Below are 25,270 nucleotides of genomic sequence, written 5' to 3'. Positions count from 1 at the left end.
CAGTTAGGTCTGGAAGCGTTTCTGGTAAAATTATCTTAAATCCAAAATGCACCTTTGATCCAAATAAGAAGTAACTCAAAACCATACCATGGACTCAGCAATGCAAAACAAAGTGCCTTAAAAAGTCAATTAATTTCAAGTTGTAACTTATCTGAAGTTTCTTTCCACCGCACTGGCTATTTTGCACCTTCATTTGATATTAGACTGGAATGTAGCCCTATCTCAGGGACAGAAATTCCAAATAGAGCCATTTTCTCCCTTCAGCCAACTACACTATCATGAGGCTTTCCAGTAAGAGCTTCACTGATTTACTGTATTCTATTTTACCAGATTATTTGGGAAGGAAAAGAGCTAACACCGACTGCATCAAACATATCTTAGTCAGAAAGACCAGCGTGCCATCTGCTGGGCAAGCGGTTTATAGCGCAGCACCGAGCCCAAAGCTACTGACCAACCACAATCCTTGGGGGGGGAAAAAAAAAAAAAAAAAATCATTTGCAAGCTTATGAGAAATAGTTTTTGTATCATTCAAATGGCATTTTACCAAGTACTCACAGATTTAATAGCAGGAGGGATTCTTTTCCAAAGATATCGTGCATTATTCCTAAAAAAAAAAAAAATAAAGTATTTCTCGGTAACCAAATGCTTGCTGCAAAGAGCCTTCAAAAGGTTTGTTCAGATGCTATAATAACTAATTTGGAGCTACACATGCCAGGTGCTTTAAAAAAATCTTCCTTCTATGTCTAATAAAGTAGAAAAAACTAAGTTATTTTCAAATAGACATGGCTGCCATAGCAAACAAATAGATCTTTAACTGCCTCCCATAATACCAGTTCAATAAGTGTTTTTCATGTTTCTATTGTTACAGTCCTTAACAACATTTCACAAAAGTTAATTTTACAGTTTTACTGTTTCAGAGCAGCTGCATATTTGACGAACACATGTAAAAATTATATTTTATAGCATCAGTAGTCATTTAAACTACTTTGTGCATATTCCTCCAGGCCAAGCTCCCTCCCATGCCTTATAGATTCTCAGACACACATTAAAATGATTTAGTCAATCTCCATAGCACAGCTGCAGAAATCTAAAATGAAAATGTTTAGAAATTCTCAGTAAAACTTAAAATGCAAAACAGAGAATGAGACTCGCTGCTTTTAATTAAAGCACAAACATACAACTCTAGATCAAGCTTCATTTCAACCAAGGTTATCTGTATTAAACCTAACATCAGCACTCGGTGGAGCTTGCCATGCAACATAGACCTACAACGCAAGAAAACACTCAGATCTTAGAACCCCAACACCAATGCTTGCTTTGGCCTTATAATCAAACATGGCAGCATCATTTACCCTGCCTCAATAACTAATCAACGTTCTCAAAAGTTTTAAAAGGAAAGAATCAAGTTCACACACGGACATGGTAATAATCCACCAGACTGAATTTAAAGGATTACAACTCCACTCAGAGATGGTAATTTAGCTCATTTAAACCACCAGTGTCCCTCATGTTTAACACTGAAAGTTTAAAGTTATCCCACAGCACCTTTAGTGACAAACAGCAGCATGCAGTCATACTCGAAACAAATGCAGTCTTAAAAAGTTACAAAGCAAAACATGGAAGCATTCAACGCTTTCCACAAAAGCCAATTTCACTGCTTCAATAGCCTCCTTCCTAAAGTCTGTTTCCCTAGGCTTAGAAAGCATAGGCAAGAGCAAAAAAGGAGGATACTTATCCTGACATAAAAAGGGGAGAGAGAGAGACTTACAGTTGGTTTCTACCCAAGTTCATTTTTACACAATATTGCCTACGTGCACTTTGTTAGTCACACAGACGGACCTAGAGCTGCCAGAACTCTAGTGATCAGCCCAATAGCAACAAATTGTTCAGCATCTGAAGTTAAATATTCATAAAAGCCACTTACATGTCATTATGCAACAAGTACAAAGCTAGAAGTTGGCCATAAACAAGGGGCGTTGCAATTCCTCCGGGGGCCTTAAAAGCAAGTACAAATAATTTGGTTACATATTTTAAAAGCAAGGCATCTTAAGAAATACATCAAGTCTCTAATCAAAGTATCAAGTGTCTAATGAAAAAAGAACACAAGACATTTGCTGTTTTCCACATCGGATAATGGCCACAGACAAATTGTCAGAATTGCGATATTACATTAATACAGTTGCATCTTAAGATGAAGAGTAACTTGCACAAGCCAGAAGTTTTCCTTAGAAAGCTTAATTAAGTTTTCTGCACAAGTAAAATAAAACAGTATCTTTCATTATACTAATGTTCTAGCTCATGCTCAGGAAAGTGATTAACTCACTTACAGCTCCTCACTACCAGATGTATCTAGGCACTCATGATTTTAGCTGTCTTGAGCTGAACTTGACTCCAGTTCATTTCAGAGCACTCCACAAGAGTAAAATTTTTTTGCTCACTTGAATTGCCCTTCCTAAAACAATCCAGACTGAGCTCTGACACTTGCCACACTTCAGCAGGCCTCCCAAATCATACAAGTAGCAAAAAAGAATTATAATACAGTTATAAAATGTTAAAAGTCTATAATTATTTAAAAGCTGAAAAGATTTCCAATAAGCTTTCAGCAATTTATCATAGAATGCAGCAAGCATTCACAGGAAACCAATTATACAGCTATTTGATTTAATTATGTGTGAGATTTATAGGCTCATCTAAGCCAAAAGCAGGTGATTAGCTGTGTCATTGATATCATCCACAACTATTCTTCTCACCCTTTTTCCAGGACTTTTCACCAACCTACAAATATAACATTTTCAGCAAATGTTCCCTAGATTACTTCTGGTAAAAACAAAGCCAGGTCAATTAATACCACCTGCTTGAACTGTGCAAATCCACCTCTGGTGTTTCTCTGTGGCAAACCAAAGAAAATTCACCAGTTTTTCTGCCAGAGGACTAGCGGGAGCAGATGGAACCACCCAAACAGTCAGAACACCCCATTCACCTGCAGCCTTGCTGAAGGAAGCAGAAACAGAGCTAGCTCACTCCTAAGCGAAAAAAGGCAGGAAGGATGAGTGCATCTGTTGTCATTTACTCCGGGAGGCTCTGCTGACAGACACAACAGAAGCCTTGAGCATAACACAACTTAGGTTCAAGTGCTTTATAACAGCTCCCAGGGATCCACTGAGATCCAAMAAGACACTCTGGAGCGAGGAAGTCAGGGAGGGACGTCAAACTGTCTCAGAGAGCCGCAAAAGCAAAGCTAAAGCCTTCTGGACTCCATTCCTGCTACTCCAAACTCAGTGTGCTGGGCTGATACAACCCCCCCTCCACTCTGCAGGGTCCAAAAAGGCACACAAAGCTATTAAAAAATCGAGTCCAAACAGTGTCTCCCCGTCACTGGAGCTRGTGGTATAACTCATGTTTGCAGCACAGCAGTCAGTCCCGACTCTATAATCCAACTCTACAGGATGCTGGGCACATCAAGAAGCTGCAGCATCATGCTGGGAGTGTGAGTGGTACCTTGGGTCCAGCAGAGAAACAGAAAATGGAGGCTAAAGTTTTTCCTCAGTTAAAGCACCATGATGAAGATCCATAAGTAGCAGCTCCTTCCATTTAAAGGAAATGTTTTGCAGCATAAAACTGCTCTGCTTGGTAACACCAGACTGCACAACTTCAAGGTCAACTGTGACAAGCAAACAGGTACTGGATCACCTCTCTGCCTTCAGTTGCTAGGGCAACAAGATTTAAAGCCAGAAGCACTAAAGAAYAGAGGGAAACGGAGAGAAACGCTCATTTCTCCCCTTCCTTCAAACCTCTGCCTCGGGGCGCACAACGCTCGCATTCAGAAAACCAAAGGAAGCGCTGGAAGCCTGCTCGAGCGCGGTTCTAGGATACGACCTAGCAATGACACTCAGCAGCCGACACGGCGGCACCCGGACTCGTGAGCTCGCGCTCCCAAGCCCCGCAGCCCCGCCGGCCTCGGCGAGGCGCCCCCGGCCGCGGAGCTGCCGCAGCCCCGGGCCCGGCCCCCCCCCGCCGCGGCCGCGGCGCCCTGCGCATGCACGGCGCCCCCCCCATGGGGCCTCCGCTCCGGCGGTACCTCGAGCTCCTGCGTCTCGCACTGCTCCAGGAGCTTCTTGAAGCTGAAGGAGTTCTCTGCCATCACCGCTACGGGCATCTTCCCCCCACGGCGCGCCGCCGCTCCGGCCGAAACCGCCTCCTCTCCAGCGGCGACCGCGCCTGCACGCCACTTCCGTCTCACGGCAACGCGTACTTCCGCTCTTTACGCGCGCACGCCGCTCTAGCCTCCCCCTCCTATACTCTGGAGGACTTCGGGGCGGGGAGGGGCTCCGAGGCGGCTGGGCGGGAGGGGGCGTGGCATGAGGGCGTGGCCAAGGCGGCGGGGGCGGGGCGAGAGGCGGGGCGAGAGGCGAGGCAGGAACTCTTTTTTTTCCCTCATTATTTCTGTATGTTTGTACGCAAGGAACAGATCTGCGTTTAATTTCCCTATTTTATATCACACCACGTATTACCYGGTGGATAGCGCACATGTCCCACATCCTTTTTAAATTTATATTTATATAAATTAATAATAATTTATATATAATATAAATATATTATAAATATAAATAATAATAATATATATATTTATATATAATTTTTATTTTTATATATATAGGCCCGGGGCACCCGCTGCCCCCACCGGGGCACGGTGCTTCCCAGGCAGCGCACCATGGTCCCTCCTGTGCCAGGATCTCCGCTAGCTGGAAAATCCGGCCCGCTGGAGAATCGGCTTTGCTTTCCCCGTTGTTTTCGGGCGCTGCCGCTGAGCTGAAGCTCCGCAAAGGTGATTACAGGTTTCCCTTGCTTATCTATCTGCTTCAAAAGCTTTTAAGGGGAACAAAAAAACCATTAAGGGGAACAAAGAGGCCGTTCCAGGAAAAAGGAGATGTAACGCGGCGATATGGAACAACAGGAAAGTTAATTTAACATAAAGGTTAAGGAAACGGCGGCCAGGGGTCAAGTTTAAGTTCTCCACACCCTTCCCAAACTTCCGAGCGACCCAATTTATATTAGCTGCGGCCGACCCGAGCAGAGAATATATCCAAATACGGAATTTCCTTCCATCCCATCAAAGCTTTGSTTTTTTCCCATTAGCCAGGCAGCGCGGGCCGCGCTGGGGAAAGGACCGACGCAGGGCTCTGCGGTGCCGGCGGTGACGTCGCCCCCGCGGCCGTCCTTTCGGAGCGGGCTGCCTGCGTCCGCTCGGCCCCGCGCCTCCGACGGCCCCTTCTGTCGCCCCCTGATCCACCTCTGCTTTTCTCCCCGGGAAAAAGCAGGAGCGGTGGCGTCTGCCGGGAGCTCCGGAGGCAGGGACTGCCCTTTCCTAACCCGCGAAGGGAGAAGGCGACCCTGCGTGTATTTAACCTACACTTTGTTTTTACGACTTTCTAGGCATGTCTGTGCGTTTTCCTGTTTTTGCTTCGTTCCAGGGGATCCGCGGCCACGTTCCTCTTCTCCCCATGTGAGCGATCCCGGCTCCTAGGCCCGGCGCTTCTCCTTCTTGGCACATTTTCATCCTCCCTGGCGAAGACCTTCGGTGTCTTTGATCAACGCAATAGCTCTCCTCCTCGCTCCACCTTCCCCGACGCTGCTCCCTCGCTCGGAAATCCCAGCGGCCGGCAGGACCCGGAGCTCGGGGGGGTCCTGGCCCAGCACGGGGCGTTTGGGGGCACGCTTCCCTTTCCTCTCTGGATTAGCAGCACGCCTGGGTCACAGCCAGGACATAGCCAGGCGGAAAAAACCTCCGTGTTTGGTAAAACCTCGCCAGGCCGTCGGCATCGCTCGTAGAAGTCGCCGCGCTTGCACGGCCCGCTCCGGGCTGAGAGCGCGGTCGGAGCCGAGAGAGGCGGCTGTTGCTGTCAGCGATCGGCCGAAGGGGAAACTGAGGCAAAATAACCCCCCCCCTTTTTTTTTTCCCATCTGCTCGAAATTTTCAAGCAGAATTACTATTCGATGRAAGCATTTCTGCTGACATGTTTCGTTCTGTTTTGTTTGGCGAGAGCTTCCAGAAAGCAACGCGAGCGGAAAACATCCATTCAGAATGAAACAGAAAGTTGCCCTCTTTCGCCTCGCTTCGTCTCCCAGGGCAGATCGCAGCGGCGCTTCCTTTGCAAAATATTTTCTTTGCAAGTGCTCGCACTCATTTCAGCCCTCCCGTCAGCGGTAATTATTTGCCACCTCGCGGAGTTCCCGTGACATTTATTTAACGACCTCGAAAAGCCTTTAAGTGAAAACTCAATGCAGGAAAACGATATCAGTAAATGATCGCTAAATAGCCGCTCTCCCACCTTCTTCCGATTTCGCCGCTAGCGAAAGGCTTTCTCCGTGTCGCTCCGTGTTTCGCCACCGCGAAACACGACAGCGGAGCAATAGCGGAGCCGGCATGTCTTAATTCACGTTTAGCGAGGCCTGCTGTGGGACGGCGCCGAAGCACCCGGCGTCACAGGCGTCTTTAAACGGGACCGCCCGGCCCGCCGCCGCGTCCCGACTCCCGGCCTCGCCGTCCGCGTCGCTAGAAGCGACGCTCCAGTGCTCTGCATGCAAACGCCTCCGCGGAGGCCGGAACGAGGAGGCCGTGCCTGGATCCGTCGGGACGCCACGCCTCCCCGCGCCTCGGTTCCCCCCCGCACGAAGCGGGAACGGCCGCCTTTGCGGAGCGCTCGGCGGAGGCTCCGGCAGCAGCTCGCCTCCGGGCTGGATGCGTCTGCCTGCGTTTCATCCCGTTTGCGAGTATCCGTCGTCTGACTTCTAGCGAGGACACAAATCAGAACTAGCGGCTGTTTTACGCGACGCGTTTCCTCCTGCGGCACCCCGACGTGCTCTTCGGGAACCCTGAAACCCAGAACATCTGGGCGCAGCAACAAATAATAAGAAACAACAGCGGGTTCATCGTTTGGCGGCCTCTTATATCCCATCCAGTGACTTTTAAATAAACCGGATGGAAAATAATGGAARTTTCAGCCCATGGAAGCCATTATTTTTACATGCCAAGAGCAATGCTGCTAAATGTACCAAGGACCCTGGAGTTAATGAAATTCCTGCCTGAACAAACTTTTATCATGCTGTTTAGCAAAATGACTTGTGCATCGTAAAAGCAACATCACTCAAGCTGTTAAAACGTCTTCGGTGGGAAGGGAGGGCAAGGAGCAGGAGGAATACGTTTGTCCAATTGCATATATAGAGAGCGCCAGTAATGTATATTTAAAATATATATCTTTATGAGGTTACTGGCGGTTGCTGCGTTTCAAACTTCCAGGTGAGCTGACCCGCTGCCGCGCTCGCGAGAGCAACCTCCCCTCTGAGCGGGAGCCTATTTTTGATCGKTCAGGCTCCCACCTCCGAAACGACAAGCCGGGACGGCTGAAGCGTTTCAGCTGATTTTCATTCAAAATGTCATCAATCCAAAGCCCACGCGGCCCGGAAAGGCTCCACCACAGGAGCAGTTTTTCCGTAAAAATGTTTCATTTTTAGTAGAATGAATAAACACCGAATCGCTTCCAAGCCCCCAAAGGAGCGTTTTGGGGTGGTTTTTTTTTTTGAAGAATGCGTTTTGGATGACAACTTTTGCCTTGGTGACCCCCAAAAAGGGGGAAATCTCTAACGACCTTGCCCTTTCGCTTGCAAATCCCTTTTGCACGGGAGCGGCGTTGCAGCGAAAGCCTTCCAGCCGGCTCGGATGAAGCGCTGCCTTGTCCCGCTGCAGCACCTTTCCCGGGCTGGATTTTCCGACGCCCGCGGGTCCGCGCTAACGCCCCTCCGACTTCGAGGGGCACCGAACTCGCCAGCTGACCCGCGGGGCCAACAGCGCTGTACAAGTCAGCGGGGTTGTGCCGCTTCCTGCCCGCGGCGGAGGCGAGCCCAGGCCTTCGTGTTCGTGCTTGGCTCTGTCCTAAAAACAGGCTTCCGACTTGGTCTCTCCCTTCCCTTGCGGACAACGGGCACTGGGAGGTTAGCGGAGCATTGCGGGCCCCTTCGGGAGACTGTTTTGTGTGAGCTGGGGCGAAGCGATTTCTAAATTGGAGGCTGGGCTAGAGATCGCTGCCCCTTTCGGACCCCCCTAAAAAGCTAGCTGTCTCCCACAGCCCTCCCTTCCCCGGAGGTCCCTTGAAACCACTATTTTTCAAGCCAAGAAAACCCTTTCCCTTGGAAAATGCTGGCTTGCCATTGAGCAACAACGGCCCAGAGAGTATTTTGAATTGCAGGTTTAAGGAGGGGGTTTTCTTGGAATAAATCTCGTGCTGTTCTTCCGCTTCGCCGACATCAGCCTTGAAGGGCTCGGCTGTTTTTCCCCCTCCGCTTAACGTGTTTAGAGTTGTCACCGCTAAGGCTATAGCCGCCCCTTCGCTGAGCGCCGAGGGGGGACGCGCGGGGCGCTGGGTCTCGCCGTGGCGCGAGCGCCCCGCATAAACCAGCGCCGAGCGCTCTCGGACCAAGCTTCGTCCCACCTGCGGCTTCCTCGGGCCGCCGTCCTCAAGCCCGGCCCCGYTGCTCTCCGCACCCTTCCCGCGGCTTGAAAAATCTGAGCTGTCGAGGGCAGACAGGTGGAGAAGCACCGGCAGGAGGGTGCTCAGTTGATGTCTTTAACTAATGTCCCCGGGCGGGAGCCGCGGAGGAGGCAGCCTCGAGGCCGGCCGGGGGGATTAACACCTTGTGCCATTCCCGGGCGCCGTCTCCCACCGAGTCCTGCTCCGCTCGCAGGAAAACCAGCTCAGGCGTCTCTCCAACACGTCATATTTTCTGCCGCGGGCTGAAGCCACTGGGAGGCCTTTTTACAGTCTTCTCCGTATCGCCTCTTAAACTGCCTGCGGCTGATACTGAGCAGCCCTCTTCAGAGAACCAGCTCGGAAGGCAGCGGAAGATCTCGCAGACGGCAAAAAGCCCRTCAGAAAAAGAGCCGGGCAAAAAAAATCCTCCTCTGACATTTCAGGAGAAGACCTGTTATGGGGCGAGCTTTGCCCCTCCGAACCTGCACACGGGGGCTCAGCCGTGGTGGCAAGCGGGGGACGAGCCAGCAGCCCCGTGGGTGCTCTGATGGGACCTGAGACCGGTCAGGACRGCAGCTCACCCAGCCCCGCGTCCGCTGGGTGGCTGCTTTGAGGATTTCCCTTCTCATCCACGGATCGCCTTCACCCAGCAGTGCTGGAAGACCGCAAACGGAGCTGCATTCAGCGTGGTCGAGCTTGGCTCTCCGAGGGTTGGGGAGAGCCGACTTTCCGCCCGGATCTACCTTCCCGCCCCAGCGATCTAGCAAACTGCAGYGAAGGAAGCGACACTGGAGGGTTTTGCAAACTGTATCTTGCAGGGCTTTGTTTTGCTCTGGTCCCTTTTGAAAACAGAGAGCCCGCGTGACGTTTAATAAAACAGATGGCCGGCTTGGCGCTCGGACCGCTCCGTCCCAGGCTGTCCCGCCGCGCCTGCACGCAGGCGTCTTCATCAGCGTTGGGGGTTCGCGACCTCGCAGATGGTCTAGGTAAACTCAGTCCAGTACCGCAGGAGGGCTGGACTGCAGAAGCGCTCCAGGTCCTCCGGCCTCGCGCGTGCCGAAGGCCAAGCACTCGGCATTCCACAAAGCCGGGGAAAAAAGGGCTTCCTCTTGACAGCGACCAGCCACCACGCTGCAGCTTCATTTCCAYGGAGGCAAGAGCTTCAGCCAGGACGTACGCACCCGACACACGCAGAAACACTCTCGCGTGCTTTCCTTGGCCAGGGAAGCAGAAAACCCTCTGCTCTGGTTTTCACACCTGCACTAAAAGTCATCAGGGTCCGGACACCAGAAAGAGACTCTAGACAGGGCAGAGGAGAAGGCAAAGGCACTTACAATATTCCTGGAGAGCACGGGGTCCACGGATGAGGGTCTCCTGTGATTTTCTCCTCCGTTCCTTCCCTTCTTCCCTGGCTACGGAGCTCGCGCTCCCATAGCGAGCGCAGCTGACGGCAGCCGGCRAACTGCGAAGGTGAAGATATGCCTTCAGGCCAGATGTCCAGGGCTCCAGAGCGTGACCCCYGGCTGCGCTGAGCAGCCCTCCTCGCTCCTCCATCGCCGCGCCGTCCCGCGGGCTGGGGCCGGGGCGGGCGCGCTAGGGAGCAATCGCGCGCGGCGACCTTCCCCACGGCGGCCCCAGGCGCTCCGCGCTCTCCCCGCGCGCGCGACCCGGCGTTCCGTGTTCCCTGCGGCGGGGTCGCCCGCGGTTCCTCCTGACCTGGCCCGGATTCGCCAGGCCCGGTCCAGAGAGAGAGGCCAGCGCGGGAAGCAGCTGAACGGGCTTCTGTCCAGGCGGGTGCAGCTGGGGAAAGTTTGTTTTGCTAAGCAGCTACTGTCCCAAGGTAATTAAAGGCACGCTTGGTGCATCGGCCCTCGCTCAGGCCGCGCTGGCCAAATGCAGCCCAGCGCCGCCGGGGAAAAAAGCTGCTTTTTCTTTTAAACTGACACTCAAAAAGCCACGCGGCCCCTTCGCCCTGCTGGCTGGGACCGCGGCTCGCTGCACGTCCCCACGGCCCGGACACCTGCACCGGCAGCTCGGTGCCTCCGAGCAGCGATCCCTTGCCGTGCCCACGGTTTGGCCTCCGCCCCGTCTCCCGGGGAAAGAGCGGCAGCTCGCGGGCTCGGCGGCACCACGGGCGCTGCCTGGGAAATTCCTTGCAGCAAGCGTCCCGGGTGGGATTTCAAGCCCCGGCGCCGGCGTACGCAGGCCAGCGGATTAAAATCGTACCTCGGGCTTTTCTTACCGTCAGCCGATTGCAGCGAGCTCTGGCGCATCGGGAAACGCTGTCCCCTCCCTTCCCGTCCCTTTTCCCTCCTAGCTGAATGCTTTACACCCTGTGCGCCCAAGCAACACACACGCTCAGCTCATGGGGTGTCATCACCGTCCATGCCACGCTGCCCAGAGAGCGGAAAACACCACGAGGAGCTGTAGCTGGGCGTCTCTGCCCTGCTAAGTCCTTTTTCCTGCCGTTGCTGGAGGTGGGCTGAGGCCTCGCGGAGGCGTTGCACTCGTTACACCAGCAGGGAGACTCATTTGTTTGCTGGATGCTTCCTCCTCTGCTGGAGGCAGCAGGAAGCTCCTCGTAGCGGGGTCTCAGCGACGCATGGGCTTGCGGCTGCCGCTACGAGCCCTGAAAGTCGTTTTTTTAACTCATTTTTAGCGGCCACCTTGGGAAGCATTGCTCATGCTCACCCTTTGCCCAACCTTTCAAAGAGTCTTTCGAATCGAGAGTTCATTAATGGAATATATTGGTAAACCCCGCGGGTAACGCTGGCGCTCCCCTCACCCAGAGGGAAACTCGCTTTCCTCCTCCTCTCCTCCAGGTTGTTTGTACAAAGCCTTGGGCACCTTTTTAATTGGGCAAAAGATGAGTAGGAAAGAGCAGGTATCGGCCCAGCAGGCTAGGCAGACGCCTTCTCTAATAATCCTGTAATTTTTGTGGTTTAATCAGCCTACCCGTTGAGTCAAGCACCTCCCGGAGCGGTACTAGAGCCTACCCCAGGGTGACACCAGGAGCAACTACAAAGCCTCATCTTCACAAGCTCCCCCTGGCCCTTAATCCTTATTTCTCAAGTACCCTGAAGTGCATGCGTTCTCCTGCCCTCCACGGCCTTGGAGGTTTTCTATTAACCACATTAAAGCGCGATCAAAATCCCAAATCCGCTCGGATTTGGAAGCAAACAGCCGTCCGAGGGCCGACAATGCAGAAGCAGATCCTCAGATGACGGATACCTTTGAGCTGGGCTGCCTCTGCAGACGGACCAGCAGATAGCTAACAATATTTACAGAGCCGCAAGCTTTTGAGAGCGAAGAAAATGAATAGTGGATGACATAACACAGCTTCGGCCGTCTGCACTACTCTTACCGCGTATAAAAAATGCCAATCCAGCTGCAAACAAAGCAGCGGCAAGCGGGGCTTGAAAGACCTGGCATCCGCTCACTGCTGATTTCAAACAGGGGACGTTGGAAAAACCCCCTCAGGTAAATATACCCCCTGCCAGAACTGGACAGCTGGATACATGTAAATACATGCAGGGACTAAAGGTAAGTCGCTCTGCCTCTACGTAATGGTTTCACAAATCACTTTGGTTGATGGTTCTGTTTGCCCTCTCCGTATTTCATTGCCTTGTTTTCCCGCTGCCTCCTCTCCGCGCTGCCGAATTCAGCAGGGCTCCAGCACCGACTGGGACATCTTTTCCCAAGACAATAATTTACGAACCTCTTCTTTAGTAAGAATTTAGAAAGTCTAAGCATTTTACCCTTGCTACCTGTTTTAGTAGATAGTATTCCCCTTTTAAGCACATTCCTTCCAAAAAAAGGAAAAAAAAAGTCACAATCAAGCTAACAGAAAGGATTCATTAAAGAACAGCTGTTCCCCACTCCGATTTAAGGTGGCCATGCAGGGAGACAAAATCCTCCGTAACTAATGTGCAACGATCACGGCCCAAGCAAAGCGCGCGGGAGAACCCAGCGGGTCTCAGCAGGGCCAGGGCCCACCTGAAGTTCTTGTTTGTTATCTAGATGGCAGATTTACCGCTGTTTTTTCCCCCTAAGCGCTTGCATTTCAGCAGTGGTGGAAGCGGGCCGTACGTTGCTGTCCCTCTGCAGCTGCGCGGGGCTGTCGGGYGCGGGAACCGCGGGCGGCAGACACTGTCCATCCCCAGCCTTTGATACGGTGGTGGAGCTGGGTACCAAATCCAGCGCCCCCGGTCCTGTGCTCGCTGCGGGGTGAACGGCTAAACGGGCAGGCTAAGCACGACTTTGGAAAAGACTTGCAAAACTCCTTTAAATGAAATGCAGGGAAGGCTGCCTCAGCGCTGGCAGAGAGGAATCTACCTCCAAACATGGCTTTTCCCCCGCGTTTCCCTTCTGGCATCCTTCTAATATGACACCAATTAAACCTCCTGAAAAAATGGATGGAAACAATTTGGAAGAGGTCTCTATTAGATTTTCTCTCATTAGCACTCCAGGCTATTTTTTCAGCTGTTAATTGACAGCTGCCTTCCATATGCAGGGTCACCAAAAAAAAAAAAAAGCCCCAAACATTATTCCACAGGTAATTTTAACGGGGGCCATCTCATCGGGCACACGAGCGAGTGCAGGAATGGAGATGGTAACGCAGAGGAGGCCAAGGCACTGGCAAACTGGTGAGATGGGGTGGTCATGGGCATGACTACGGCCACGGTGGAGAAGACAGCAGTGAGCAGGGGAGCACGAGATGGGAGCCTGGGTGCCGGGACAAGGTGTCCAAAGGTATTTGGCCTAAAAGTGGTTATCTGGCCCCCAGCAGGGTCTGGGAGGCAAGGAACAAAACCATCAACATAAAGTGAAACCCTCTTTCGTTTGACCCTGCATCTCATTTAAGGGAGGAAAAGAGAGTGTCTGATACAGGGAGAAGAGGGGCAGGGTAAAGTATGGAGCAGAAGGATGAGAGCAGGCAAAAGGAGGTTATAATATCTGCCCGAAACGTGCCTGAATCAGGAGTGTTTGAACATATCTATCAGGGATTTGTGCCAAAGGAGGTTTCCTCTTGATCCCACGCAGAGCCTGGTGCCCTGCGAAATGGGTCCGGAAGCAATCTCTGCATCCGGCCAAGTCCTTTGGGCTCCTCTGACCATGAAGCTAAGCCTGAAAGTGGTGGTCTATCCCCGCTGCCCCGTTGCTGTGAAACCTCACCCTGCTCTGCTGCGAGGGCTTAGTGCTCTCCAGGACGAGTGGAAAACCAGCAGCACCTTACAGACCCACATTTTACTGGTCATCTGGAAAGAGCAAGGAAATTCTCATGTTCAAAGTCAACAGATGCAGCCTTCTCATTTGGAGAAGAACATTGAAGGACTGCAGTGAATACAGCCAAGACAAGCCACCATAAATTTTTGCTTACTTGACATGGAAAATCTGCACAGATGGGTTAGCTGGTCAAGCCTGAGCCTGGCCCCGAAGGGAAACGGAGGTGCTCGCTGCACCTCCGGACTCTGGGGCACCAAGCAGGGACCAAGGCAACAGCGAGCAGAGGGAGGGAACGTGTTGCAAAGATGTTTGCCCCGCGGATTTACACAGCGGCAGCCTCGGAAATGACTCGAAGGTTGGCGGCACCCGGTACGCCAGGGAGGGCATTTCACTTACTCCTTGTTTAAACAGCTCATTCATGAATTGCAGGTTTTCTTTAACAGCTGCCCTGGCATCCAACCCAGACCGCCTGCTTACTAGGGAGGTGTTCACTACGAAGGATATTTAGGAAAGCGCTGAAGATGTTCCTGAGTTTCTCTGTGCGGGCACACGCTGGAAGCATCTGTTAAATGTAAGAAGCTCCTGGACAGCTGAAGTTGGACTTCCTTCCTTCTGGTGACAGCAGCCCTGTGGCGGTACTATCTGGATTCCCCCGCAGCTCTGGTGTCTGGCTAACGTCCCAAGGACTGCCTTGCCTCAGTGCTCCGGCCTGGCAGCTGGTTACGGCTGGAAACTTTTCTCTGGCTTTTCTTCCAGCTGAACGGCAAAGGTCAACAGTGGGAGGAACAGCGGGTGGGAAGTCATCAGCTGGGAGAGGCACTCATCTAGCCCAGCCCAGCTCCGGTGATGCCCTCAGAGATATGTCAGGTCAGTCCGTCTTTTCTTTGGAAAGAAGTGAGGCTGGTACAGGAAACGCATAGTGAAACACCCTGGTTTGGTGTTAAATAGCTGCTTTCAACTGGGTCTTTGATCTTCAGAAAATTACAGGCCTGACTATAGCTGCTGGCTCTGTTTAGCAAATGCCAGCATCACCACGCGCCTCCCATTTCCCCTTTGAGCCTTCTAGCTCACTTCCAAAAAGAGACGTCTCTGTCCCCCAGGGCCTGGAAGGACCCACGATGCTGGCYGGGCTACGCTCCAGCAGACACATGCCATGGTATGCCACGAAGAGGCCCTTCTTGTCCTGGCCCTCTCCAGACGAGGGATGAGTAAATGCAGATGAACGCCTGGAGGAGCAGAGGGACACAGACAGCACGCTGGAGACCACTGTGCAGCAAACTCAGTGATTTATCCCTAGCCAACAACCCATCTTGAACTAATTTCATCCCAAATAACTAGTTTTCAGATACTTAAGACAGATCTTATTTTCCCACCAGAAACTATCATGCCACCAGCACAGAAAATCAGGTTGGTCAAAACTTGGGCAACCATTAGCAGGGACTTTTTAAACCACTCGGAGTGATGTAGGTCGGTTTTCAAGCCCCGACTTGCAGTGCCTGCACGCTCACTTCTTTTGGCCCATCAGCACTGATAGCTGCTGGCTGCAAAGTTTCGCAGTGGTTGGGAACGGCCCGTCAGGACCAGTGCGTGGAGCTCGCCATGATTTACAGAGCGAGCGTCGAGCGGAGATTTCACATCATCCCAAGTAGGAATATTTTTTATCGTTGTTCCACATTGTAAATTTGTCTTCACGTGACATAATTAACGGCATCGCCTTACACGGACAAGTTAATTTACAGGCACGAAAATAGCTGCAGTAAGGTCGCCACTGAGGAATTTGGGGAGAGGGGTGGAGAACAACGGCTTTCAGAGGAGACGGCCCGTAAGAGGAGGATACAGGATCTGCTGTTTAAACAGGCTTCGTCATGCCTTTGCTGCATGGTCTCCGACACCCTGACATATTATTTTAAGGTAATTATCAGATGGAGAGACTATTGCATTAAGGAAATCATTCCTTGGCCATATGGGAAAAATGCAGGTTTCCCTGAACCAAGTGCAGAGACTTTTCTAAAACACAAATAACCATAAAGTCTGTCAAGGGCTCTGCTGCTATGAAAGAGAACTATGCAAAAGATTAAATTCTGCAGCTAACTTCGCTAATAGCTGGCTACATTGCTGACATCTCTACACAAACTTGCCCCTAAATAACTGAGCTTCAGAGCTGGCCAGGTCTCCACCAATACAGCTCCTTCGGGTAGGCAAATACAATTTCTGCAAACTTGGAATTTTCTGCAGGAAACTGTTTTGGAGAGTTCCAGTTCTCCTTCGGGAGAAAACAACAACAACAAAAATACACAAGCTAAACAATATTTAATTTCAGCTCAGTTCCCTTAGGAGGAAAGCCCTTCAGTTTGTGAAGTTGAACGGAAACGTTACATTTTGCCAGTTCAGCATTAAGCAGGCTCTGCAAGTTTTCTGCTGTGATGCTGTAGGTGAGCTGTTATTCTTCATGGGTTTCTCCTAGACTGCATTTCCCATGATACGTTTCCATAGCCCTGCAGAGCTATATGGTTTACATGGAGTGCTTGGGCATTAAGAGAGACATAGTACGCCCCAGGAATTTGAGCCAAAACCCACGGACTTATGGATCACTGAGACCGAGACCATTTTATTATATTTAACCAGCCCCACAGCCTTGAGAAGACTATCTAGATCAGGTGACAGAAATGCTGCAGGAATCATATATTGGCCCATTAGGACCACAGGCTGCCGGTAGGAAATTATTGTGATTTAAAAAGATATGAGCCAGCAGGAATAGGAAGAGGAGCCAGAAGATGCTGTTCTTTGAATACAGATGGCCTCATTCAATGTACAACACAGTGCATAGGATGCGATCTCCGCGTTATATATCTGACTCTATGGGTTAGTTCTGTGGATCTAGGATGCAAATTCCTGGTCTTCTGGACATATTGGTATAATTTCCCATACGGAGACTTTTATCTTGGTACACAAACACCTTTTCTCATGTGGTTTATCTCAGTTTGGAGGAGTTTAGAGGCAAGAGCTATTCTTACCCTGGAATAAGCATTCCACTCCAGGACTCTACTCATATGATCAGCCTGGGCTAGCTACCAGCAAAAGGGAGAAAAGAGACCCTAAGAGATTTCTGGTGAAGAAAACAGGACTGATCCATAATCCACAGAGCATCCCTGGGTGTCCAGCACCAATGTAAGGTAACAGGCCTTCCTTAATCAACAATTATTTCCAGACCTTCCTCTGCGAAACTAAGATCAAGTCAACACCTAACCTATCAGTCACTCAGGTTTAATCCTCTAAAACTTCAAGAAAAAGTGCTCGTGAGGGCTTACTGTTCCTTTTAATGTATTTCCCTAATGTGACAGACCGAAGCCCTGCATGTTCCCTAGAGAAGCCTGCTCCATTAACAGCACTTGCTGAAGAAGTCATCAGAGAGAAGTTTGCATTGAGAGAAAGCTTTTTTCATCCAGAACAGAAGAAACCTCACTAGCTACTAGCCCATAGCATGGGCTTCCTGCTCAGCACTACTAAGAAGTAGTTAATTCATTAAATAACCCCTAACCACCCCCTAGGAGTCCCACCACCCTAGGTATTTGTTGTGAGGTCCCTAGAGCTCTGCCAGTGGAAAAGGACCCTCACCTGCTCAAGTCCCAGCTCAGACCAGAATCCCACCTAGCATTTTTCATAAAGCAGACAGGAGAAAAATCCAGCAGAAAATTACTGCCCTAAGCTCCAGCACCCAACTAGCTGCTCCAGGCCCAGCCAGGGCTTGTATAGGCAGCAGCTGAGGCTGCCTAACTGGGGCTGCCCAGCCCTGCCTCCATGCAGAGCACCTGGGGAAGATGCACCCACCTCTGAAATTGCCTCTTTCCTTGCTGGTATAATAACGTTTGTGGAGTCAAAGAGCCCTGCTCACGCCAGAGTTTCAGTAGTGGGGCGTGTGAGTACAGCAAAAACTACAGCCGGTCTTCCAAAGGCTTGTTCTGCAAGCTTATTCTCAAGCACGCTCACCTGCCTTTTTGGTGCTTTCGATGCTACTTTCTGCTCCATGAAATAGGAGCCCTTTTTGCGGCCGCCGAGAGGGAAGCCAGGATGTTCCTGGTTGTGGGATCAGAGAGAGACACATCATGCGCAAAGGACATGGTCAAACCAGTGTCCCAGACCCACTGGATTTGCTGCATCTACTGTCACTGCAAAATGCATGCCTTGGGAGTACACCATTTCTTCCTTAAATAAATCATAATTCAACAGCCAGGAGCCTCTCCTAGAGCTCTGGAAAGCCAGACTTGCCCTTTGGCTCTCTCTGCAGCTTCTACCTTTTCCCTTGATGTCTCTCCTTCCCATGCAGCTCACCTGGCCCCTTGTCTTTGCAGTGGCAACATGCAATTTCTGCAGAGAGGCTGTGAGCTGGCACCATCCTCATGTTGGGTTAATGTGATCAAACATAAAGCCACAAGAGGGGCTGACCAGTAACAGGCTGCTCCTATTTGACATCCCAGCTGTTCCTTCCATGCAGCACACCCAAAGCAGCTTTCCAAGAGCAGCTGCTCAAAAAAGCAATAACAGAAATCCCCCCGAGTCCCCTCTCTCCCATCCTCCCTATGAGTCAAGTCCTTCCTGCCTCCCTCAGCTTTCTTGAGCTCAGCACCTCGGGAGGGCAAGACCTAAGTCTGCGCCAATGTCACACTTACGCACGGGTATTTTGAGTCATCAGGGTTTGCAACAGGTGCTTCCTGCCATGTTGCCGATAGGGCTGAGTACTTGCATCTTCCAACAGCCGGCACCGAGACATTAGACATGAATCTCCTGATGGTGCTGGATGGCTCAGAAAGGGCTTTGGGGCTCTTTGTATTTCTCAAGCATATCAATGATATTTCTTATTTATCCCTCTGAGCCCTAGAGGGTTGGATCTGTGAAGACTAATGCACCAGGCTTCACAGGCAGGGGAGTTTAAAAGCATGACTTCACAGGATTTTGTGTAATTCTCAAAACCATGATGTTCTGCAGGACATGCCACGGTTTTTGCAATAACACGTGGTAATGGGGTGTAGCTTAAAGATTTTACTAGCAGTAGCTTGGCCCAGCTAGCATTAGTCAGTGCTGCCAGTGTTCAAATAAGGCTTGTAGTCTTGGCTCATATTTTTGCAGAAAGCATCTATTACCAGGCAGAGCGCTCTTCCCTGCCTGTTGAATCACTGCAGCTAAACTGCCAGCAGGAACGTGGTCCAGCGGCGCTCGCACAGGCCGTGTCTCAGGGCATCACTTACTAAAAGCAAAGACTACAAGTGAGAAATGTGTGCTGGGACGCAGGAACTCCCCCCCCCCCAGGGCCTCTAATTCCTTCTTTAACTGGGAAACGGAGGGGAARGAAGAGAACTGGAAGGTAACACCCCCTTCCCCACGCTTTCACCCTTTCCTACAGGAAAAGCAAAATTTCCCAACAAAGTCACTTCTAGCTGGGAAGGTGAAGGTTTCCCACGGCAACTTCCATGGGAAAATCCCTAGTTTTCTGGGAAGCATTAATAGAAAAGCTGTTGTGCAAGAGGATGATGCATTTTTAGGCTGTTCAAGCAGCAGATCGGTGGGCAGAAGAAGGACTGGGCTCTGGCCRTGACTGCACCGTTGGGTGACCTTGGAGAATCACTACCACGCTGTTTTCCCATCTGTAAGATGGGAATAAGAAAGTGCCACGCACAAGGTAGCTGGATTATTAATAGAGGCCCCTGGCTGGCATTTCAAAACAGCCCAAGGGACTGAGAAGCCCATTTATCCTTTACAAATCAAAGCAGGCGAATGACTCAGATTTCCTTGACACTGTTGAACGCTAAAGCTAGGAAAGAGTTCTCACAGATGCATTTGCAAATTAAAAGTATTTCTTCTGAGGGAAACAAACACGTAAATATATGGCATTTTTCCTGAATACAAAAGAGAGAAAATACCAATGAAGCTGAAATGCTTTGTTTGTTTTGACTTTTATACTAAAAAATATCAGATAGAGATCTAAACCTCAACTTCTCCGTATGCTATAGTTATGTATGAAAACAGTTAAAGCAATGGCCCAAATGAAACATTTTAACTATATGGAATGGAAATGTTTCCATAATTTCCTGTCAAAAATGTAGATGAAACTGATACATTCTCGCAAAATGTCTGGATTTCCTTAAATTACCATTTCTGGCTGGATGCAAGAGCAGCAGCAGCATGGGTTTGGTATAAACACTATCAGCTAGTAGATAGAAGGGATTTTCTTTAGCATTGCTATAAATTACTTCCTAGCTCCACTGGTAAAACCCTACTTAGAAAGACAAACCAGCCTTAGGTTGCCTTGCTACTGCACGTTAAAGGCAGCAGCCAAAATCTAGGGGGAACAGACGGYGCTGCTACCTTTAACGTGCAGTAGCAAGGCGACGTGAAAAGGGAGAGTACACTTCGGTGAAGCGAACGAAAGCAAAGAAAAAAAAAAAAAGCATGTCAACATTTCTTGGCATTTAACCCGTATCTTGAAAATATGTGATCCCTCTTAGGGGCAGGGGAAAGGACTGTAGGATCTCCTGTCTTCCTTTCCAGCCCTCTTTCTAAYGGTGGAATGGAGACATCTTGTTCTCATTTTGACTTTTACAAAATCTGATATGGCTGTGCAACCTCATTAAAAAGACATTTGGAAACAAACACACACACACACAAAAAAACAACCAAAAATCTTTGTAAGCCGATTTCTCTCCTGGAAAGTTTTCATTTTGACAAAGGGGAGTTTACCACGGGGCGGGGGAAAAATCATTCCCTTGGAAAGCGTTCAGCCAGCCCTCGTGTCCCTCGACCATGGGCTCGCCGCAATCTCAGACACAGCAGCAGCGCAGCGCTGGGAGGCCGACGCTGCACTTTTAACCCGCTGCTGTATCAACCCTTTCATCACACCCGTAGACCTACGGCTCTGTCGCCTGACCTGTGAGGACACTCTTTGACCTAGGATGGGTGTTGGCCGCCTACACTAACGCTACGCCCAAGCTTTCACACGTGCGTTCAGCAGATGCCGTGCTGCTTCCTGATCGAAAATCCACAGCTAAGTGGAATTCAAGGAAAACATTTTCTTCCAGCCAGAACGGGCAGCGGTGATAATTGTTTCTCTCCCGAGAYCATTTTTCTTCTGCAGGCCATTGGGCTGATGTATTGGAAACCCTAAAAAAAAAAAAAAGAGAGAGAAAAAGAGAGAGAGAACGAAGAGGAGATCAAGAGCTCCGTTTGCTAGTATTACAGAAGCCAAACTGGGATGGATTACTCGCGCTTGGATGGAACATAATTAAAAGGAATTTGTGAAACAGATACACACGGGGAAATTCCTAACAACATAAAAGGGAGGAAGGGATGGCTCATAAAAGAGTGATTCCCTCTGTTTTTTTTGGCAGCCCCGCCAAGCTCCCCAAATGCGTGGCTGTAAAAGGACTCCATGCTGAGCAGAAGACAATAACAAGCAGGTGTTATGGAAAATGACCCTTCCCTAAGCAAACAGATTTGATATTCCTGCTACCTCCGTGCATCCTACGCCTGCTCCTTAAATCTGTTTCCAATGAGCAGATGCAGCCCTAACCTTGCGTCCGACAAATGCCGTATTCAGCTGCGGCGCGTTCGCAGCAGCGCTGGCGTCTCCGGGTCTGTGCTTCACCGGCAGGCACCGGGCCACCAAGATTTACCCGCCGCCGCTTGCCCGGACGTACCCATCACCTGGGATATCTAGGCAGTAAGCAATGCACCAGTCAAGGGAAGTTTAGCTTCCGAGCGTACAAAAATCAGTAATTTATACCCAAAGGATGGATGAGTTGAGCACGAATTCCCCAGCTCTAATAAACACCTCAAAGGTTACAAAGATWTCAGGTATTACATTTAATAGGGCTGTAGCAGCCCCCAAATCAGCAGGAATATTTTCCTGCCCCGTGCCAATGGAATGCAAGTTTAAATGTGCTGGAATTTCTCCTATGACCTTAGGTAGGAGTTGGTTTTGAACATAAAAAATGCAAAACTAGTTCTTAATTGGGCCAAACCCAGGTGCCTGATACTCAGGTCTGATCTTTACATCTTTACATCAGCCCAGTATCACTATGAAATATACTTCAGTATCGGAAAAAAAGGGGGAGGAAGGGGATATCCCGTCGTTGCAGTGCTATGCAAAACTCATATTAGGCCACAGTAATGAATGAAATCCTCACAATCTAATTCAGTTTTCTCTTATTCCTGAGTTTCCATGGTTTTAAACAAAAATATCAAAAATTCAAACTGCAATTGGAATCCTGAAAAGGGAAGATCAGCCAAAATTAGCAAGTTTGGCTCRGATTCATGCTGCTACTCTATTTTCCAATGGTTTCTACTCAAAACCACAAATTAGCACTGCACGGCTCAAAAACCCAACCTCCAGAAGGGATCCCAGCGGTAGGGATTTTCACACAGCCTCGGGGTCGCTTTTGGAGCAAAGTCCGGACGGGAGCCGTGCGGCGGACTGACTTCACACGTCTCCAGYCCATCCGGCAAAGGTCAAGGAGCTTTTGCACTTTGCTTCCAGCTTTTTCCCTTCCCCTGCATCAGTTTGGCCCATCCCAACATGCTAAACTGGATGGTGTTAGCTGTTTCGCAGCTCGTCCCTGACAACTTCTTACAGCTCTGACTACGGTGGGGAGCTGGGAGCGAGGACTTCCCCTGTGCAGTTTCTATCATCTGACGTGCTTGAATTATTGCACTAGCCTTCCAAGCGTGCATTAGATGATGTTTTGGGGTTTTTTTTTTGCATATAGCTGTACCTCTGTGTTTACCTTGAAGAAGGCAGGCTGGAAAATGTGCCTTGCRCTTGGAGCAGACAGTGCGGCGGGTGCTCACCTGTCCCGTTAGTTCCCGTGAGAGTTCATGCCTCTGCTTGGGACAGGAGCGTTTTGTTTTCCGCTGCACAGATGAATCTTGCTTTTATTTTAGGAAGTCCTATTGCAACTGAGGACTTTGAGAAGATCTTTATCCCAGGACTTGCAGATGCTCCTGCGCACCGCTGAGCTCCTAGAAAAGGCGGATGCAACCTTTGAATTAGATCGGAAGTTTGAGGCGTTGGCAAAGCTGGTTAAAATGAGCATTATGTGATACATGGGTGGAATTTGCCTGCAAAAATGGATTTTCATTAAAAAATAGCAAAGCTTGGAAAAGCCTCGCATTGCTCTGGGTTTCTCGGATGCTCTCAGGACCGGTCTAAATCTGCCACGTTCGGTGACAGTCCAGCTACCCGCATCCCTGGGAGCAGAGTCAAGCCAGAGCCAAACGTTTCGTTTCTCACTCTTCTGGGTTGGGTTTCCATCCGCTCCCTTCTCAGCGTATCCTTTTCCTGCAGTCCGTGGGGGATTTCTCGTACGCGTGCAACAACCCAGGGGGTCAAACGACTGCGTTTCGCGGTTCGCGCCGGCGCGGCGTGAACCGAGCCGTTTGGCCTCGGTCCTGTTCGAGTTCGGCTTCCGTTTGCAGGGGAAAAACCCAGCGGTTCAGTCCGCGTTGGTCTGACTTTTTGCTTAGATTTGAGTTTCTGTGTAGACAGGAAATCACGCCGAAACAGCATTAGCGCTCAGAATTTGAACGGAAACTAAAATGTTAATTGCTGTCAGCCTGGCAAAAGCAACTAGATGCAATGATTACCCCCCCCCAAAAAAAAGCAACGAATCTTTGACATTCGAAACTTGCTTTTATCTGAAACGAATAAGAGCGTTTTACAGGTTTAAAGCAACGAGATCATTTTACTATGAGTAATCTTGAAAAAACACGGAAAACATTGTTCAAATAAACCAAAAGGCCACAGCAAACCTCTCCGCAAAGCTTAAACGAATCCCTTAGAAATACTCTCTTTGGCTCCTAAAACTCACGGAAATGAGGAAATTTAGCGTTTGGAAAAAAAGTTGAATTATTAGCCCAAGGTAAGTGGTTAACGAGCGCTAAATATACATGTCAGTGGAAGATACACAAACTGCAAGTGGCACTTTCCTTCTGGGAGATTATATAGGGCAGGAACAGCCATAAATGAAATCCATCAAGCCGCCCTTTGGGATAGATTAGCGGACAGAAGAGCCAGCAAACCCGACTCCCGGTCCCATCTGCTTTTCCAATTTCTGCCTCCTTCTCCCTCCGCCGGAGTCTCTACAAAGTTTCCCTTAAAAATAAAGGATAAACCCAGAATTGCCAATGGAAGAAAGCCAGCAGGCGGCGGGGGCTCGGCGGGCGCGGGGCTGGCACCTCTTGCCCCCGAGCATCCGCAAGTGCCTGGACCACGGCTGTGCCCGGGACGGGACAGACTCCGCCGCCCGCCGGGTTTTGCTTGGAGACCTTCGCCAGTGAGAGCAGCCGGGGCATGGTCATCGCCGCCGGGCGATTCCTGCGCGGGACCCGCTTTCGACGGCCTTTTCCAATCCCTTTTCCATTCTCCGGAGGGGCGAAGGATGGGTGGGAAACACGGGCCGTCCTCCGCCGCGTGGCTTGACTATCCCAGCTGCTGCGACGGGAACTCCTTTGAACGGTGATTTATTTGCGGAGGAGGACGGGAGACGCCTCGCTCCCGCTGTTTAAACCAGCCCTGCCAACGGGCCTTTCATTTGAGCTCGCTTTGTGCGTTAGACTAAACAGGTCAGGGCTTAGCTGAAACGCATTGCTCATGCCAAGCGATTTATCATTATTTATGGAGACGGGGCGACGCAGGTCCCGGCGCGCGCAGCCCCATCCAAGCGCAAGCACGGCTCCGGCGGGAAGCTCCGTGCAGGSTAAGGGGGTAAAGGCACCTCGGGCGTCGTTTATTTTGGATGTCAAGTAACAGGGATGAATTGGGCCGAAAACCGGCACGTGCTAGCGCGGAGTCAGCTTTGGACACCAGCAAAATAAACGATCTCAGRGGCGAACGGGACCTCGCTGGGGGGGCTGGGCCAGTGTCTCCAGGCGGTGCGTCACCGCAGCCTCCCGGGAGCCTTCCCACCGGGAATTCCCAAGCCGGATAGGTTGCCTTCCCCATTCAGGCAAGGACCTTTTTCATTACCTTCCAGCTCTTGAAATGTTTGCTTTGGGGACGAGAGGCTATTCATACTGCCCAAACCGTTTAAAAGGGGCGGGGGACCTAAAAAGGGGAAAGCAGCGTTGCTACGCGGAAAGCTACGGCGATGCAATCTTTCCTGCAGCAATCGTTTTGATGGGAAACGCCTTGCTACCTCCATTTCCAGTKAAGGTAGCTGGTGAAACACGGTCTCTCCAAACGTCTGAGATCTCGAGGCGACCAAGGCTAATAAAATGCAGGTTATTAAATGTAATAAACTAGGAAACGGATCCGCCTGATGGGGGATCAAAGCCTGCGCCTTTTCCACGCTACGCTACAGAGCGGCACGGCTAACGGGTGCTTTTGCAGCCGACGGGTGTTTTCCTGGGTGACGTAGAAAATTTGGCATTGAGATCTTTGGTTCTTTGGTGCGTCGGCCCCGCGGCRCACGCCATCCCGCCGGGAGCACCCGGCGCCTCGCGGCCTCGGGAAGCGACGCTCGGGGAAGGGC

General features: G+C 50.5%; 1 protein-coding gene across 3 annotated transcripts in view; it reads right to left on the bottom strand.

The window, feature by feature from the left end:
• The window catches only part of COPS8 (COP9 signalosome subunit 8), a 28,204-nt gene extending 6,771 nt beyond the window's left edge, over nt 1-21,433 (bottom strand). Inside the window, exons 1-4 of one of the 3 annotated variants that reach the window (XM_026087832.1) lie at nt 21,416-21,433; nt 4,079-4,179; nt 1,925-1,995; nt 556-604 (exon numbers count right to left, since the gene is read on the bottom strand). In XM_026087832.1, coding sequence (XP_025943617.1) covers nt 556-604; nt 1,925-1,995; nt 4,079-4,156 — 198 coding nt within the window. In that variant the 5' untranslated portion in view covers nt 4,157-4,179; nt 21,416-21,433. Of the gene's footprint in view, nt 1-555; nt 605-1,924; nt 1,996-4,078; nt 4,223-21,415 lie in introns of those variants that run through there. The other 2 variants (XM_026087841.1, XM_026087851.1) reach the window with 2 other exon arrangements.
• Nucleotides 21,434-25,270: the final 3,837 nt, after the last annotated feature.

Source organism: Apteryx rowi, unplaced genomic scaffold (genome assembly GCF_003343035.1).
Source record: "Apteryx rowi isolate R43461 unplaced genomic scaffold, aptRow1 scaffold_12, whole genome shotgun sequence".
In the NCBI taxonomy this organism is placed as follows: Eukaryota; Metazoa; Chordata; class Aves; order Apterygiformes; family Apterygidae; genus Apteryx; species Apteryx rowi.
Note: the sequence above shows the minus strand (reverse complement) of the source record. Positions and strands in the feature narration are given on the sequence as shown.